General features: G+C 29.5%; 2 protein-coding genes across 5 annotated transcripts; one reads left to right on the forward strand and one right to left on the reverse strand.

The window, feature by feature from the left end:
- Window positions 1–6054: 6054 nt before the first annotated feature.
- On the forward strand, window positions 6055–11148 carry LOC113523512 (uncharacterized). Of its 4 annotated transcripts, none has more exons than XM_031907405.2 (3): window positions 6055–6216; window positions 6960–7547; window positions 10126–11148. In XM_031907405.2, exons 1-3 carry the CDS (start codon window positions 6117–6119, stop codon window positions 10833–10835), a joined length of 1398 nt encoding a protein of 465 aa, XP_031763265.2. In that variant the 5' UTR covers window positions 6055–6116; the 3' UTR covers window positions 10836–11148. The 4 variants fall into 4 exon arrangements, with proteins under 4 accessions (XP_031763265.2, XP_052751709.1, XP_031763267.2 ...); XM_052895749.1 differs by having other exon boundaries at window positions 6960–8152; window positions 10126–10671; XM_031907407.2 differs by having other exon boundaries at window positions 6960–8186; window positions 10126–10265.
- A 554-nt stretch (window positions 11149–11702) lies between these two features.
- Window positions 11703–16112, reverse strand: LOC113523321 (growth-blocking peptide, long form-like). The gene is made up of 2 exons (XM_026909242.3): window positions 16065–16112; window positions 11703–12796 (listed from the first exon to the last, which is right to left on the reverse strand). The coding sequence occupies exon 2, from the start codon at window positions 12414–12416 to the stop codon at window positions 11988–11990; it is 429 nt and encodes a 142-aa protein (XP_026765043.2). The 5' UTR covers window positions 12417–12796; window positions 16065–16112; the 3' UTR covers window positions 11703–11987.

The following is a 16112-nucleotide window of genomic DNA, read 5'->3' on the forward strand; positions in this document are numbered from 1 at the left end:
TTAACAGTAAACAAATTAATTGAATTTAAATTGAGTTAGTTTGATTTTATACAATATTATAATAAGAATAAGAATAATTTATTTGCTCGAAAAGTAAATAAATTATTACATATAATACAAATCCTTGGAAGGTTATTCAGAAAAATAACATAGAGGTATTTAATTTAATTATGAATTTTTCTTCTTGTCAGAGTGCTTCTCCAACTAGTAGATGTTGGGGGGGGGGGGGGGGAAGTGATTGTTAGTAATGGAGACTGAGAATCCCATTGGTAGCAATATACCCAACCAGGTCGAACACTTCTCCCTGGAACAGGTTCTCCCTGGAAACTGTTTTCATTCTCATCTATCACTGGTGCTGCGCCAGCGTATCCCGTTAGCGAAGGCGGGGTTACTATACTATTTTCACCCATCAAAAAAAACTAGTGGAGATTATATGAATCCATACTTTTATATATATAATATTATAAATATGAAAGTACTATGGGATCAAGAAGGGTATATATAGGCTAAATTTTTTTAGTCACTAAAAATATTCAGGTCACGTAGACAAGTTTGTGGGTAAAAGCTAGTTAATTCTTTTACGACGCGATCGAAAATATTTTACTTTGCAAACGTTTTATAGAATTGTATAGAAATATGCTTGATATTGTTTGTCAGAAAAAGTCCTTGAAATGTGAACATGTTGTGCGGTCACATAAAGACATGTAAATATTGTACATACTCTAATGTAACTTGTAAATATGTACATTCGCTAATTGAAATGGTGTGTCATACAATCATACCAAGAATTTATCCCTATTTGTTATTCGTATTTAAATCTTAAAAATCATCGAAATAGAGGCTATAGATATAGCCTCTAAAACATTATGGATTTAAGACCTAGCAAATGAAATTCTTAAGCATATAGTATATACGCTACTGAACTTAAAATGATGATTTCCAAAAATTTATCTATGTATTTGTATGTATATAGTATTTGTCTGTTTATTGTATTAGCCAGCTTGTTAGTATGTGTGTTAGCGTTTCGTGTAAAACGGCCGAACTAATTATGATAAAATTTATATAAAATATTAATGCTTAATATTGATCAACGTATATATAACCTATAAAATGTTTAAAAGAATACCATAAAAAGGAGTTAATTTTTTTTTCAGTACCATTTATTTTCAAAGTAGAATGTTGATTCAATTTAATTGTAGGTAGCTTCAAAAAGAGTATAAAAGTACAAAAGTAATCTGTAGTTGTATAATGTATACATAACAACCACAATACTGATAATGACCTAGCAACTTATTAAACATAACATTTATTTAATATAATATATTATTAGATATGATATGGTTTTAATCATACCATTGTCCTTTATCTATTGAATATTGTAATTTAAAAGTTTATAATTTGAGTACAGAATACCTATAGTTAACTTTTTATTTATATTCAATACAACTAACACGTAAAATGTGGGTAAAAGGATTTAATTAGTTAACAATTTTGCTTATAATATTTGTAGTGGAATCATCCAATAAAGCCAAGTAATTTTTTTTTTTAATACAACTTAGAATGGTAAACAAGCTGATGGCCCATCTGATGGAAAGTGGTAACCGTCGCCTATAGACATGAGCAGTATCATGGAAAAAACAGAGTATACTGTTTTGCCCATGATACCCCCCATGCGTTGCCATTCTTGAGGACTCAGGTGTTATTCCTCTGTACCCAGTAAATTCACGCCATATCCCACCCTTCAAACCGAAACACAGCCACGCAAACATAACTGCTTCACGGTTGAAACATGAATGGGACAGAGGTACCCATGCAAACGACTTTTGTACAAAGTCTCCCTCTGGTAAATTAAACCGTGAGCTGAAAACAGTTTATATAGTGTGGCCACAGCTTAAGTGAATAATTTGTCCCATGTCAGATGTCCGATATTTAGTACTAAGGAGGCTCTTATAATGTCAAGGGTAGACCAGGGTAGCAGACATTGGAAACAGGAGATTAGAAAGGAAAAGTTGACTGCGTTTCTTTGGTTTTTATGTTATTCGTGAAAATCAAATCAAATCAGAGAAATACAATATTAAAATCCTAGCGTGAAAAAGGTTAATACTTTAATTTACTAGACTAGAACTAATAAATTTCAAAAGCCATACTTTTCAGGTACGTTCATTAGTTTTATAGATATATTCATTGCTCAATTAACTAAAAAACTTTCATAAATTAATACCGATATCAAATTTTATTTTCAACCGACTTCAAAAAAAGGAGGTTCTCAAATCGATCGAATTTTGAATTTTGTATTTGTTACATCATAACTCCGTCAGCTCTAAACTAATTTGGAAAAATACACACACACCCACACCCACAGATTGGTCCTATAGTAATTTCATCAAAATCGTTTTAGTACTTTAGTTTTTATATCAAAATAACTGGTTTTGTCCCAATTAGTCGATCGGTTTTTTTTTATAGAACACAATCTTTTTATTTATATTTTTTATGTATAATTAACTAACTATATTTGAAGTAAAATTATCTATAAACACTTTTAATTTAATTATTATACTTCATAAGAAATGTTATTTATTATAATAATTGTCAAGATAAAAGTAAAAATAGATATACTTCAGATTTTTTAATTGTTCTCAATGTGTTTTATTCATCACTAAGAATTAATTTATTGTTGGAAACAACACCTAAAATAGATCCATTTTACCCACATTCCCCTGTATAGGGACAGGTGTCCCGTTCTATACCACAATAAATAGCTATTTACCAGTGAGTGCGACCGCGTTGGAGCCTCCAGCCACAGGAAGGTGTTCTCAATTTGTCGCCCGGAATGAGATTGTCGCCGCTTTCAGTATTAGGTAAGTGGCTTTCACATTTCACTTTACCTGAACCGACCGTGATTTAGATCTCATGTTCGAATAAATATTGACTTTTAAATAAATAATAAATGTATACATCTGGATATATTTCACAAAGCCACCTAGTTCCAAACGAAGTAGAGTTTGTACAATAGGGACAATTGATAATTTTTTTTTTTCTTAAATAAATGCATATTGTACATAGAAAAATACTCATGAATACAATTATTAGTGTTGTGTAGAAATCGAACCTGCTATGCCATTGAGGTTGTCTAAATAATAAATTACTTTTGTAAGTTTGATTTTAAATTGTTTTTGTATACCTTGTTTTCTTTATATAAAAAAGGTGATATATGGCCCGTCTGATGATAAACAGTTACTGTAACAATGCATGTTGTGCTACGTGTGCAATGTAGACCCTAAAAATACCTTACTACGCTTTCTGAAGCATCTAATGTTGTAGTCTTAAGGAAAATTTAGAAGATATCTATGAATATTCTCTGCGTAATTTAAAGTGATAATGAGTTATCTAAACAATATTATGTATTATTTTATTTACATCTAGTACCACAACAATTTTTTTTAATCAAAAGTACTTTAAATGAAAAAAAAATCTACAAAAGTAACAAAAATATAAATTGTTAATAAATAATATAATCGGTAATTACAAAGATGCCATTTAAAAGTTTGGACGAGGCAAGTTCATTGAATATGCCATTAAATTCCAATAACTTATTTTAATCTGTTTATACGTCGTGAACACATTTTTAAATTGATATGTCTATTGCTAAGTTGACTTTAAATTAAGTTATTTATAGCTAAGTATAATATAATTATGTATTTTATGCTCGCAATGTATATTAAGAAATTATACTTAGATAACATAGCAGCAAATTTAATAATTATGAAAGGTTTCATATAGTTGTTTCGTACTTTCATGAAGAGAAATCTATGCCCAACAGTGGGATGATAATAAGTTATTAAAACATTAATATATTTATTTATCAGTGTATTACTATTAAAAAAGATATTTTGAATCAGGTTGTGAATTGTGAAAACATAAACTTATCAGTTTGTTCTTGGAATGAAATAAAATTAAACGAAAGCCAACCTGTTGATTGTTGTTATTACACCTTACTTCATCACGCTTTTTCTTTTGCCCTAAATGTAGATTAAACATACATTTTCTGTTTTTCTACTTTATGTTCTATCATGCTCTTTCATCACTCTCGTTGTTGCTTCGTTAACTATAAAAATTTAAACTCTTTTGTAAATCAATACTCGTGCCGCCATTTTTTCCGCTTGCATCTGTAAGGTACATCTAAAATATATTTTTTCATTAATTTCTTGGATGAGTTTCTCTCACTTGTGCTCTTAAAGGTACTTTAACATTTCGATTGATGTTGGCTGTTGCTACTTTACGTATTTTAAGGCTAAGCAAGTGTAACCGAAGAGCCATGACCCGCAACGTTCAAAGTAAATTCGCTTTAAGCTGCAACTGTCAGTGCGAGTGGCAAAAACAAATATGATTTAATCGAAAAATCGGCAAAAAAGAAGCAGGTATGTAGGTATTCTTTATCTGTTATTAGTATATTCATCGCGTTAAGTCCCTATAGTGTATTTAAATTAGTGTATTTTTTAAAACAATAAAAAGTATAAATGAACTACTTTGAGCAAATTATCAAAGATTTCACAAAATGATAGGACTAAAGTGTATAACAGCTTTTGTATACCGACTGTCATATTGTAGATTTAATTTTAATATACTCGTATATAATATATATTTTTATTTAGATAATTTTTAATCAAAGTCCACTTAACTACCTAAATAAAGAGAAGGGGCTAAGTAAAAATTAAAGAGTCTAACTACTTACTAGTTTATCTAAAATTACATTTATTTATTAAATGGCATGAACATATTAAATTATTTGTATACACGTTGGACATAATATCTTATATAATTCTGTACAGTTAACCATCGGTCGTACAAAAGAGAATGAATATTGATTAAATAAATAAAAACTCTTTATTGTTCACGGGCAAACGAACAAGTTTATCTGATGGTAAGTGACTACCGCCACGCCTGAGCACCCGCAACATCGGAAGAATTACAAGTGTGCTACCGACTTTTGAAAATAGAATATGCTTTTTTTCTTAAAGGAAAAACCAATTACCCTATTACAAAAAACTAAATAATTTGCAACTAAATCCATTATATTTTATTCACTGATGTAAGATCTATATACATAGAAGTGATCTAATTAATTAAATTTCACCTTCTTATGATGTTAATTCGTCATAGAAAAAAATTAAAGGAGTAATATTTGTTATAAGTTTATAGATTTTGGTACATAAAATTACAAGTAAATATTATTTTACCCACCAAACAATATTTAATTACTTGCAGTGATGTTAAACTCTGTTTAGATAGTTTTAATTTTTTTTTTTGTGGTAAGGTGTTACAATTCCTAATTATAATAAATTTAATTTTAATAATAAATAATTAAAGTAGTATGTATATAGTAGTATAAACTAAGATTGTGAGAAATCAAAGAACGAATAAAATTGTTATTCTACAAACTTTGAAAATTATATAAATTTAGAAAGTTCATTTTCTCAATTGATTTTGTTGGGATTAAAACTTCGGTCTCCTATATAGTATTTACACGAACGTGCATTGCACTATATCATGGCATACCTTACATGATTTCTTATATTCTTATAGGAAGATAGAAGAGGATTGTTAGTGATAGGATTCTAAATGGCATTTTACTAGCAACTTTTAATATAGAGTACGCTGCTAGCAAGGGGCCTAGCACCTGATAGGTGATTAAGTCGACCTCCACAATAATTCTCTAGAAACCGTCATGATTATATTCTAGTCAACTAAATTAAATACATCCTCACTTACCTCATCCCTCAGTTGCTATCAAATATCAATAATCGGGCGGTGTTACAATTCTATTGTCATCTCTTAATAAAATACTTGAACACAAAGCATAACTAGGTGCATTCATATTATAATATGACATGCCTACACAGTACTTTGCGAAGCCGCTTAACATTGAACACAAAAAATGCTATTGACCGATCTGACGTAAATATAAATAAACTTATTAAATAACAGGTCTAATGATAATAATATAGGAAACCGGATCCTTTTTTATGGTTTCGAGAATTAGAGAAGCATCTTCAATCATTATGTACACAACCAGCGAATAAGAGCTACCTTATAAGCCGAATTGATAAATTTGGATTATGAACAATATGTTACATAAGTGTTCGTTAGTAATAATTTGTGGAACATATATTATTACATTAAATTCATTTTGTGTGCCTGTGTATGGAAATATAAGAGGTAAATACTATGTTTATTAATTAATATTGCATAAATACATATTATAATAGAAAGGGTATAAAAAACCAAATTGAATTTGTATTAATGAAAATAAATAACTTTTCAATAGGTAACATATCTAAGGATAATAAGGTTGTCCAGTTTCATAAATATGTATGTTTTTATTTTAAATTATATAGATAGTGTCTCCATACAAAGCGGGTGATTTTTTTAATAAAATTTTCTGTGACAAATTGTAATTTCTTTATAACTTTTATATTTATTTTATCTTATAATTTTTAAATCTTTTTAATTTGTAAAAACTTAAAATTAAATATAAATACGACAAGATATGTCGCGAGCGTAAGTATATATAGTAACACTAACAAAAAAAGAGTCGGCTAATTTGACAATTAGCTGATAAAAACTTGACCCGTTTTTGAGACTCGGCTCGACTCGACCTGTTTTTTTATTTACGAATATACCTGTAATAATGTATGTTATATAACGAACTAAATTTTATTTGTATTTAATGTTATTTTCGGGACTTAACACGACGCAATTACATGACGATTTGTAAATTAGATATTTTGCACGTACATATATACGTAAGGTACAATACGAGTATATCTGTAATTACGTCGAACTTAGTTCCAAAAAAATTATTTAGAAAAGTCATCAAAGTTTACAAATAAATAAAACAAAAAATAAATTAAAGTTATCTATACAGAAAAAAATATTATGATTTCTTCTTTGCTTATCAGAAATACGATCACCGCAAACCAATTGGTGGCAAGAAAGTCAATCTCAACAACAGAATCCAAACGGAAACGTTGTGGAAGAAAAACTGGACTCACAGTCGAGCCAACAAAGAAAGAACGATTTTGTATTAATCTATAATAAGGGTAATAATACTTTAGTCGAAGTTCGAGGTAAATGGTCCACTCGTTCAGGCGACGACACGTTAAATAACTCTCCTCAAGAGTTCTCGAATACATCTAATGGAAATACTTATAATGAATACGATAATTCGCTCTCACCTCCAATCCTTTCATCTCATGAGGAAAGACCTGAACAGCCATCTCCACCGTCAGTTCCCTTACCATCACTTCCACTCCCTCAATTACCTCACGAGTATTGGCCGCCACCACGACCACCACTACCTCCTCCTCCACATGGCTCACCATTGGCTCCTGCTCTTCACCTTGGTCTGCCACCACCACCATATGTCAAGCAATTATTTGACTCCCAATATCGAGAAAGAAATGGACAACAATTAAATTATTATAGAAGACCACCGCCGGTTCCACCACCGCCGCCACCGCTTTTATATGATCAACTCTATTATCAAGGTAGGCATGAGTCAAATAGTTCTAAAGGACTGCCTCCGTATCCTCCGTCATATTGGTATCCACCTCCACTCCCACCATATTCATATTACGGACGACCACTACTACCGCCTCCACCCCACTTTTATTATAGACCTCCTCCTCCTCTACCATTCCACACACACTACGGTTATCCATTTCGTCCACATTTTCCTCTTTCATCGCCGACTTCACTGTATTCATATTATGATTACCAACAAATACCGCAAGATATTAAAGACAAAGATTTACTACCACATAGATCTGGTAGTATCCTCAATAATGGACAGTATTGGCCACCATCCCCCAAATACCACAAAACGTCTATAGAAAATGATAAGTTTCAGAATACTAATTTCAAATACGATATGGAAGCTGAAATGTTGACAAATGTTGATTATAACTCAACTGATGCATTAAATAAAAATCAAATCAACTATAATTCTGTTGCAAGAGAATATGAATTCTTAAATCGTCCAGAAGGTAACCGACTGTCACCAGAATATAGACAAGCCGGCGTACCTCTGACAGATATCAATCAAGATTATCCACAAATTATTATGAGTCCTTCGATGCCACAATTATTGCAAGTAATTCCCGTGACGCCAGACTATTAAGTAATAAGTAATATTATTATTATTAGATCTATTCATAATAATAACTACACTAAATAACTAACAATAGTTATGCTTATAAGTATCTACTGAAATATTTTGTATTTTCTAAGTATTATACTTTTTTTAAAATAAAGATCATTGTTATAAAATTTGTTTCAGTCGCTATTATTTTGCCTAATTATTTTAAGATATTTATTATAATACTTAGATAATAACTAATGTCTAAAATGAGTATTTTTTTAATCAAATATATTAATTTTGAGTATGAAACAGGCATTTAGTAAAATTTAGCTCATCTGATAAGAGAATCAGGATAGTGTAGGCAGATGTTGCAGATTCAAGTAATTAAGCAATTAATCAAGCCCACTTAGAAATGTTTTCAATTATACAATATTTATTATTGGAATATAATTTTCATATTATAAAAATAATTTTATTGTAGTTCAACAAGCATTTAAATAAACTGTGGTCATTATGTTTATTTATTTAGACGTAATAAACTTACTAAAAATCTTACTGCTGACCCGATTTAAATGAAATTTGGTGCATATGTGTATGGGTCATGTCCTAAGTTAATACACTGTATATTTTTTTTATTTTATTAACCAGGCTCAGATAATTGTTGACATAATGAAATTTTCTCTACGCATAGTATGTGAGATGGAGACGAACATAGGCTACTTTTTGTCTCAGTCAACCAATATATGCGGTTATGATATTAAGCCCCGGGTAAAAGTTAGTATAATATTATAAATTTAGGTAAGTAATTCGATAAAAATACGTACGGAAATTTACGGAACGTTAGACGTAGGCGGTGCCGCAAGATGATAGGGTAAACAAAATAAGCAGTCAAATGTCAAAGTTGTTGTCGAATACATTTTAAATTATTCGTATTAAACACACATTTATAGATTACCTTACTTGTAGATTATAGAGAGTTAAAACTATTTATCTTATATTAACTTGAAAATAAGGAATAAATGACACGCTTTCTGTATTTATTAGTTCTTAGATACCATTTAAACATACAGTTTAATGAAGAGACATGCAATAATTGGTTATTCTTTAACACTAAGATAAAGATAAATAATGATGTAATTCACAATAGGTATCGATAATGTAAGTATTTATAATAATTATCTTTTCTAAAATGACATAAAACAAACATTTTGAAATAAATATATATATATATCTTATCAATATAAAAAATGTAAAAATAAATTTATTGATAAATTACATCTTGATACTTTAATGGTTCAAATGTTACTAATTAAAACTAATAGTTTAATACATTCTTTTGTACAAAAATTAAATGAAAAAATATTCATTTTAATCCAAATAATGTTTTAAAAGACCACTTACTGAAATAAATATAACAAACATGTGATGTTTTTTCAGACCTGATACATGTACATATCTACAAAACACATACTAGTTTCTTATTTCGTTTTTATGATTGCATTACTAGTCAATACGTGAGTACGTTATACGAGTGTTAGGTTTATATACGGCAGAGTGGCATATGGTAGAAATTCATTCAAAATTATTAATCATTATTTTCTCTACACTACACGCATGTCAAGCTCGGATAATGAAAAACGTTTATAACTCTTCAATTCTTATTATTATTATTTTATAAGTAATAATAATTAATATAAATGAATAGTATTATTTATTTGTACCATTTATAATTTGTAGAGGAATGGGAGGAGCACTTTATCTATGTTCAATAAATATTAGCGATATATATAAAATTTAAATTAAAACATGATATGAATCATATATTTTGGATTTAAATGTTTGTTTTCCTTTTAATTTATTCCTACCGCTGCAAAATTTAACTCTGTAAAATTACTAATTATTTGTTTTTAACTAACCTATTTTTAAACTACAAAAAAAAAAGTATATGCAAATTAATCACAGTCGACATTATTTTGTTTTTATAGATAAACGCTCACCGCAGTATCCTAGCCCACCTTATAGAAGAGGATGGTGGAATAATATTCAACCGGATGTTAGACATGGTGGACCTCCCAGAGGCATTTTCAATAAAGGGCCGTCTCCTGATCACCATGGACCTCCTCCAGATTACCCAGAAACACCCTCAGACTACCGAGGACCACCCCCAAACCATCGAGGATTACCCCCAGATCACCGAGGACCACCTTCATATTACCATCGGCAACCTCCAAATTATCGAGAACTACCTCCAGGTCACCGAGGTTCACCTCCAGGTCACCGAGGTTCACCTCCAGGTCACCGAGGTTCACCTCCAGGTCACCAAGATTCACCTCCGGGTCATCGAGGCTTACCATCGGACCGACAAACACCACCTCTGGACAATCAAGGACTAAAAGTACAAGAATACAGAGACCCATATGACAATAATGATCAACACAGTAATGAAAGATTAACAACTGCCACAAATGAGAAACAGATTGACATAAGATACGAGTCGGGTGGTGTTCCAAAAACTACGGATCAGACCATTACTGTCAATGTTGAAACATTAAATAAAATTTTTGGTTCTGCAACAAGTAACAAATATATGTTAACGACTGATGGAGTTGCCCCTTCAAATAATAATAAATCAAGCAATACAGTAAAAATACCACCTCATATATTTCAAGTTGCACCAGTAACTCCAGACGACTGACACGTTTTAAAAAAAAAGGAGGTTAACGCCTGTAACATCTCTAACTGAAACATCCTGACTGATCAATCAACGCGCTGCAAAACTATTGAGTCTTAAGAATTGAAACCAATACAAATATACATACTCGTATATTGGATGAGCTCAATTATGGAACACATAAGCGAACATTAATTACTTGCAAGTTTTTAAAGTCTCACAGCTACGCGAAACAATGACACAAGCCACTGTTTCTTTGTAGTATAATCCACAATTTAATATCAATAAAAATATATACTACTAGAACAGTTTCAATCATGGACATAGTATGCTATAGGCATATTATAATTAATACTTTAGAAAATAATATAACCACGAAATATTCCAAGCAATTTTTGCCTGTCACTCCATGAGTCATAGTAATTTTTTTATTGATAAGTATAGTAATTAATATGCAGTTCATGTTTTATTGATAAAAACTTAACTTTGTGTAAAACTACATTACTATTAAACCTGACGTTGTGACTTCATTTTTATTCTATTTTGCAAAAAATATGTAACATATCGTAGAATAGAACATTTTTAACATTGAATTTATTTTTTTTATAAAATTTTATTAAAACTGTGTGTCATTGAAAAAATTACTTAATATATATTAAACATATGCCAAGTTTTATTATAATTGGATAAGCTATTAAAGTAATAAATAAACACATTTTAATATTAATAATATTTTTCATACTTAAAAAATCCTTTGTTATAAAAATATAGAGCTACCTGTACAATAGTCAGGTAAGACTTCCAAAATTATTGTTATAAACAGAGTTTAAAGTACAAACTTACAAAACGATTATTTTTTCGTTAGGTAAATAATAATGAATGAAATAAAGATAACATTATATCATTTTGTTTTATTTAACAAATATTATTCAAGTATTTTTTCCAGAAAAAATGCAATTACAATGCAATCCGTTAATTACAATTATGTAAAATAAACACTAAGGTTGGTATACCATACATAAAATTATAAATTTAAATGATTGTTAAAAAAGTTTTATATGCTCAATTTGACTTAATTATCTACACACATAGTAAAAATACACATACAATTTTTTACATGTCGTTTATATATTGTTGCTCGCATGTTTTATTTGTCGTATTTTTAGTTATATTTAATCAAAATGTAGGCATACACCTGCCATCTGTTGTACGTTCATATCCAGGCTCGCAGCCTCCAGTAAAGTTTTCTCTTCCATCCTTTTCCGTTGTTGTTGTATCAGTGTTATTAGAAACACTGTTTGATTCTTCTGTTGGAAAAATTATAGCACCTTCAGTTTGTTTATTAGTATACTGCGTAGTAACTGCGCTATTCCTGTTAATAACTGTTTCACCAGCTGGAATTTGATTTTTATTGTTATCGGTTGTTGTCTCCGTTACATGATTATCTAAATGAAATAAATTTCTAATATTATCTCTCGCCTCTTCAGCCCTTTCATGAGCTCTTTCATGGGCTTTTTCAAAGAAATTAAGCACAGTTCCGCCAAGTGCTGCTTTAAATTGGAATGTTATTAGTAAACAGAACAGAACGGTTAAAGCAAACTTCATTTTAGTAACTACGATACAACGATCTCACTCGTCACGCCCGACTTGATATATTTATGTGACTGAATGTCCACAAATGCGTTTTAGTGATTGCGGCAATTCTCTAGATAACATATTGGCCTTTTAGAGACAATCTAATAAGCCAAAAAGGTTATTATAAACGATACATTGTTATCAGGTAATACTATTAAAGTCTGAACTCTTCTTTAAATTATCAATTTTTTACACAATTTTACCAAATGTTTTTAAATTAAGCTCACATAGTATTCAAAATTTGATTTCTAAAATTAAATAGAACTCTGAACCTAATTTACAATCTTGAAGGTCTTCAATCCACGGATCATTTTTGTCTTGCTTCATTGACACTAAGTATACTGAATAATCTGAAAAACAATAATTTTATTTATATTGACTATAAACGAATTCTTGAATAGTGTTATTGCTATAACTCAGATTAGCTGAATTTAAATTAGTGAATATACCTTATATATCTACGATTGAGTAGAAGACAACCACATATGGTGGTAAGTTCTCCTTTTATACTCTAATAATCTAGATTAAATTATAGTTTCTCAACTTTATTTCACCCATCGCCTACTACGCCAATATTTTTTTTCTAGAGTCTTCATCTTAATTTTACTTACCATTTGTCGCGAATTCAAAACAGTTATTGTTACAATTATATTTAAATGATAATGTGCTCTAAGTATTCTACTGTCCCCCTAAGTCTTAAACACTCCCAAGGGGATGCTGTTACCCATTTTAAAAATCTATGATCTAGGTATGTTTCTGTATACAAGTTTAGTAACTAAATAATATACTGAAATGACTATAGCATCACGATTTAACTTAATTTTTCTCAAATATCTACCATATGTTTACAATTTTATTACATTAATAAGATTGCATTAGCAATATGAACCACCACAGGTTGTAGGTATATATACACATGGGTGATACCCGTGTGAGTGTAAAATAGAAAAGATGTAGGTACACGGATAAAAAAGATAAAAAAGATTTCTTCAAATAAAAATTTTTCTCGAAATTTCAAGGTAATATTAGCTTAAGTATTATATACATTATATCAAAAACATTGTATTTTAAACCAAGAAATCTCGTTTTCACACTTAGTTTTCTAAACCTGAGATCAATTTATTTAATTTTATATATTTTATATATATATATAGCAAAGAAGTATAATATTTTTAATTTCCAAATCATTAAATATTTTAAAGTTAAATAATCTTTAATTTAATTAATACTAAGCATAAATAATGTAAATCTAGATATAGAAAAAAATTAGATGTCGTTATATTTTTTGGATTCATATGTAGGCACTGGTAAGATTATTTGAGATTTCATATATACATACTTACAATAAAAAGTATCTAAATTTTCACTATTTTATTAACATTGTATTTAATCTTAAAATAAAAAAAAAACGCATACGTTTATTATGTCAAGGAATTATTTAAAGAAAATATATATTATTAGAGAATAAAGAGTTGAATGAATTATAGAATACGAAGAAACATATCTTATTGAGTCAAACAAAGCAATACTTTTAATTTAGTTTATAACTAAAACAAAAAAAAAAAAATTCAATATATGTGAAGTTTTTTTAATTGAAGCAACTTATTGACTGAAGTAATATTGTCTTATTTTAAGAAAATTTATTTTAATAATGATTATAACGTTTTGTATTAGATGATATATTATATGTTCCGATGAAAGGGCAAAAAACGACTGAGCAGATAACGCCTCGCTTTACGTCTCATAATATAATAATAAACAAATGAGACATGCGTGCAAGTGCCACATGTGTGTTCTTTTTTTAAACAGATATATTTTCATCACGATTAACTCCAGCGAGAGGAGCAGGAAGAGCTTTACTCTATGTCAGAGGTTCCTAAATTTTTAAGATAACAGAAAGTCCATTAAATACCTTTTATTTTACGGAAATCCATATCAAATGATTATAAATCAAAAATACTGTATTTTAAATAAAAACAAAAGCCTTTATTAGAAATATTTTAAAAGTATAGCACTTTATAGTTTCCTTTAATTTTTAATGTGAAGAATGAAATTGTTTCACTGTATAAATACTTTCGCGGAACTCTGGTGACGTTTTTACGGAACCCCTAGATTCCGCGGTACCCACTTTAGGAATCGCTGTTCTATATACGAGTTGTAGTGCTGTATGTGACTATAACAGCATAGTGGTGCTGTTATAGTCACATAAAAAAAAACATTCAATTTAAGACTCCTTTATACATATTTAATACTAAAATAGGCAATGGCATATATGAGATTTATTTTCATTTGTGAAGTAGTATTTCTCATTGAAGTTACATACTGAAATATTCAACGTTTTCATTATTTTCATTTATAGCTCTTCCAGTTGTTCAATTTTATGAATAGATATTATTATTATTTATCTAAATAAATAAAATAATAAATATTACTGAAGATATTATATAGTGTCATCTAGTATAAAATTAAGCAGAGTCTGTGCTGTGGTTACTAAATAGTTTGATAGTTAAAAAAATAATACCTGTTTTTGTAAATACATACATATTATATCTGTAAAATATCCCAAATAATACAAACAAACATACTCATGAATGCAAAAAAACTAGAGGGATCTTTGTACAAACGTCGTTTGCTTGGGCACCTCTGTCCTATTCGTGTTTCTATCGTGCAGCTGTTATGTTAGCATGACAGCCATGCTAACATAATAAACAAAGCCGAAATACAGATTTCGGTTTGAAAGGTGAGATATGCCAGTGAATTTACAGGGTACAGAGGAATAAAACCTAAGTCCTCAGGAATGGCGACATAGGGAGGGGGGGGGGGGCGAAACAGTATACTCTGTTGTGTCCATGGTACTGCTCATGTCTATAGGTAACGGTTACCACTTTCCATCAGGTGAGCTATCAGCTTGTTTACCATTCTAAGTCGTACAAAAAAAAATATTGTACGGGGATCGAATTCACGATCAAAAAGGATCGGGCGGTATGATATGCTTGAAAACTGAAATACTATATATGAATCTAATCGTACATAGATAATTTATATCTAGAGGTAATATTATCTACTAGCGATATGCGGCGTCTACGCTCGTATTACTATGATATTAAATATTGTATATATTAATTTGGTCTATGGTTAATTTATCAAATTTAAATCAAATCTATTTACACTACCATTTCAAGAATATTATTATGTATATGTAATTAAGCAGTGGCATTGAGGTTTAAGTTGTTTAGTTTCTATAAGTACCTATAATAAATACCTGAGAGGTGAGAATCTGATAATTTATGAAACAAAGCTAAAAAAAGCCACAGGATATGTTATATAAGTATAGTTTATAAACTACAAAGTCGGTAAATATGGGTTTTCTGGAGGTAACATTATTAAAATAATTCATTAATTAAACTAAATAAATAAATAAACAATAATTAATGAATTATTTTAAATAATTATCTAACTACCTACTCAATAATAATCTAATATTAATCTACACAAATATTCTCCGTACTCGAATTGTAATCACATTCACAAATATAAGAATGTCTATCGTCGGAATACAAAAGAAAATTATTGTCTGCAATAGTGTTTTTAAGATTTTAATTTTCAAATATAACTCACCATTAAAATTTATCTCTACAGTTTCCAAGGCGATCATATCGCTGGCCG

The sequence above is a fragment of the Galleria mellonella genome, unplaced genomic scaffold (genome assembly GCF_026898425.1).
Source record: "Galleria mellonella isolate WM207_F2 unplaced genomic scaffold, CSIRO_AGI_GalMel_v1 utg310, whole genome shotgun sequence".
NCBI lineage: Eukaryota > Metazoa > Arthropoda > Insecta > Lepidoptera > Pyralidae > Galleria > Galleria mellonella.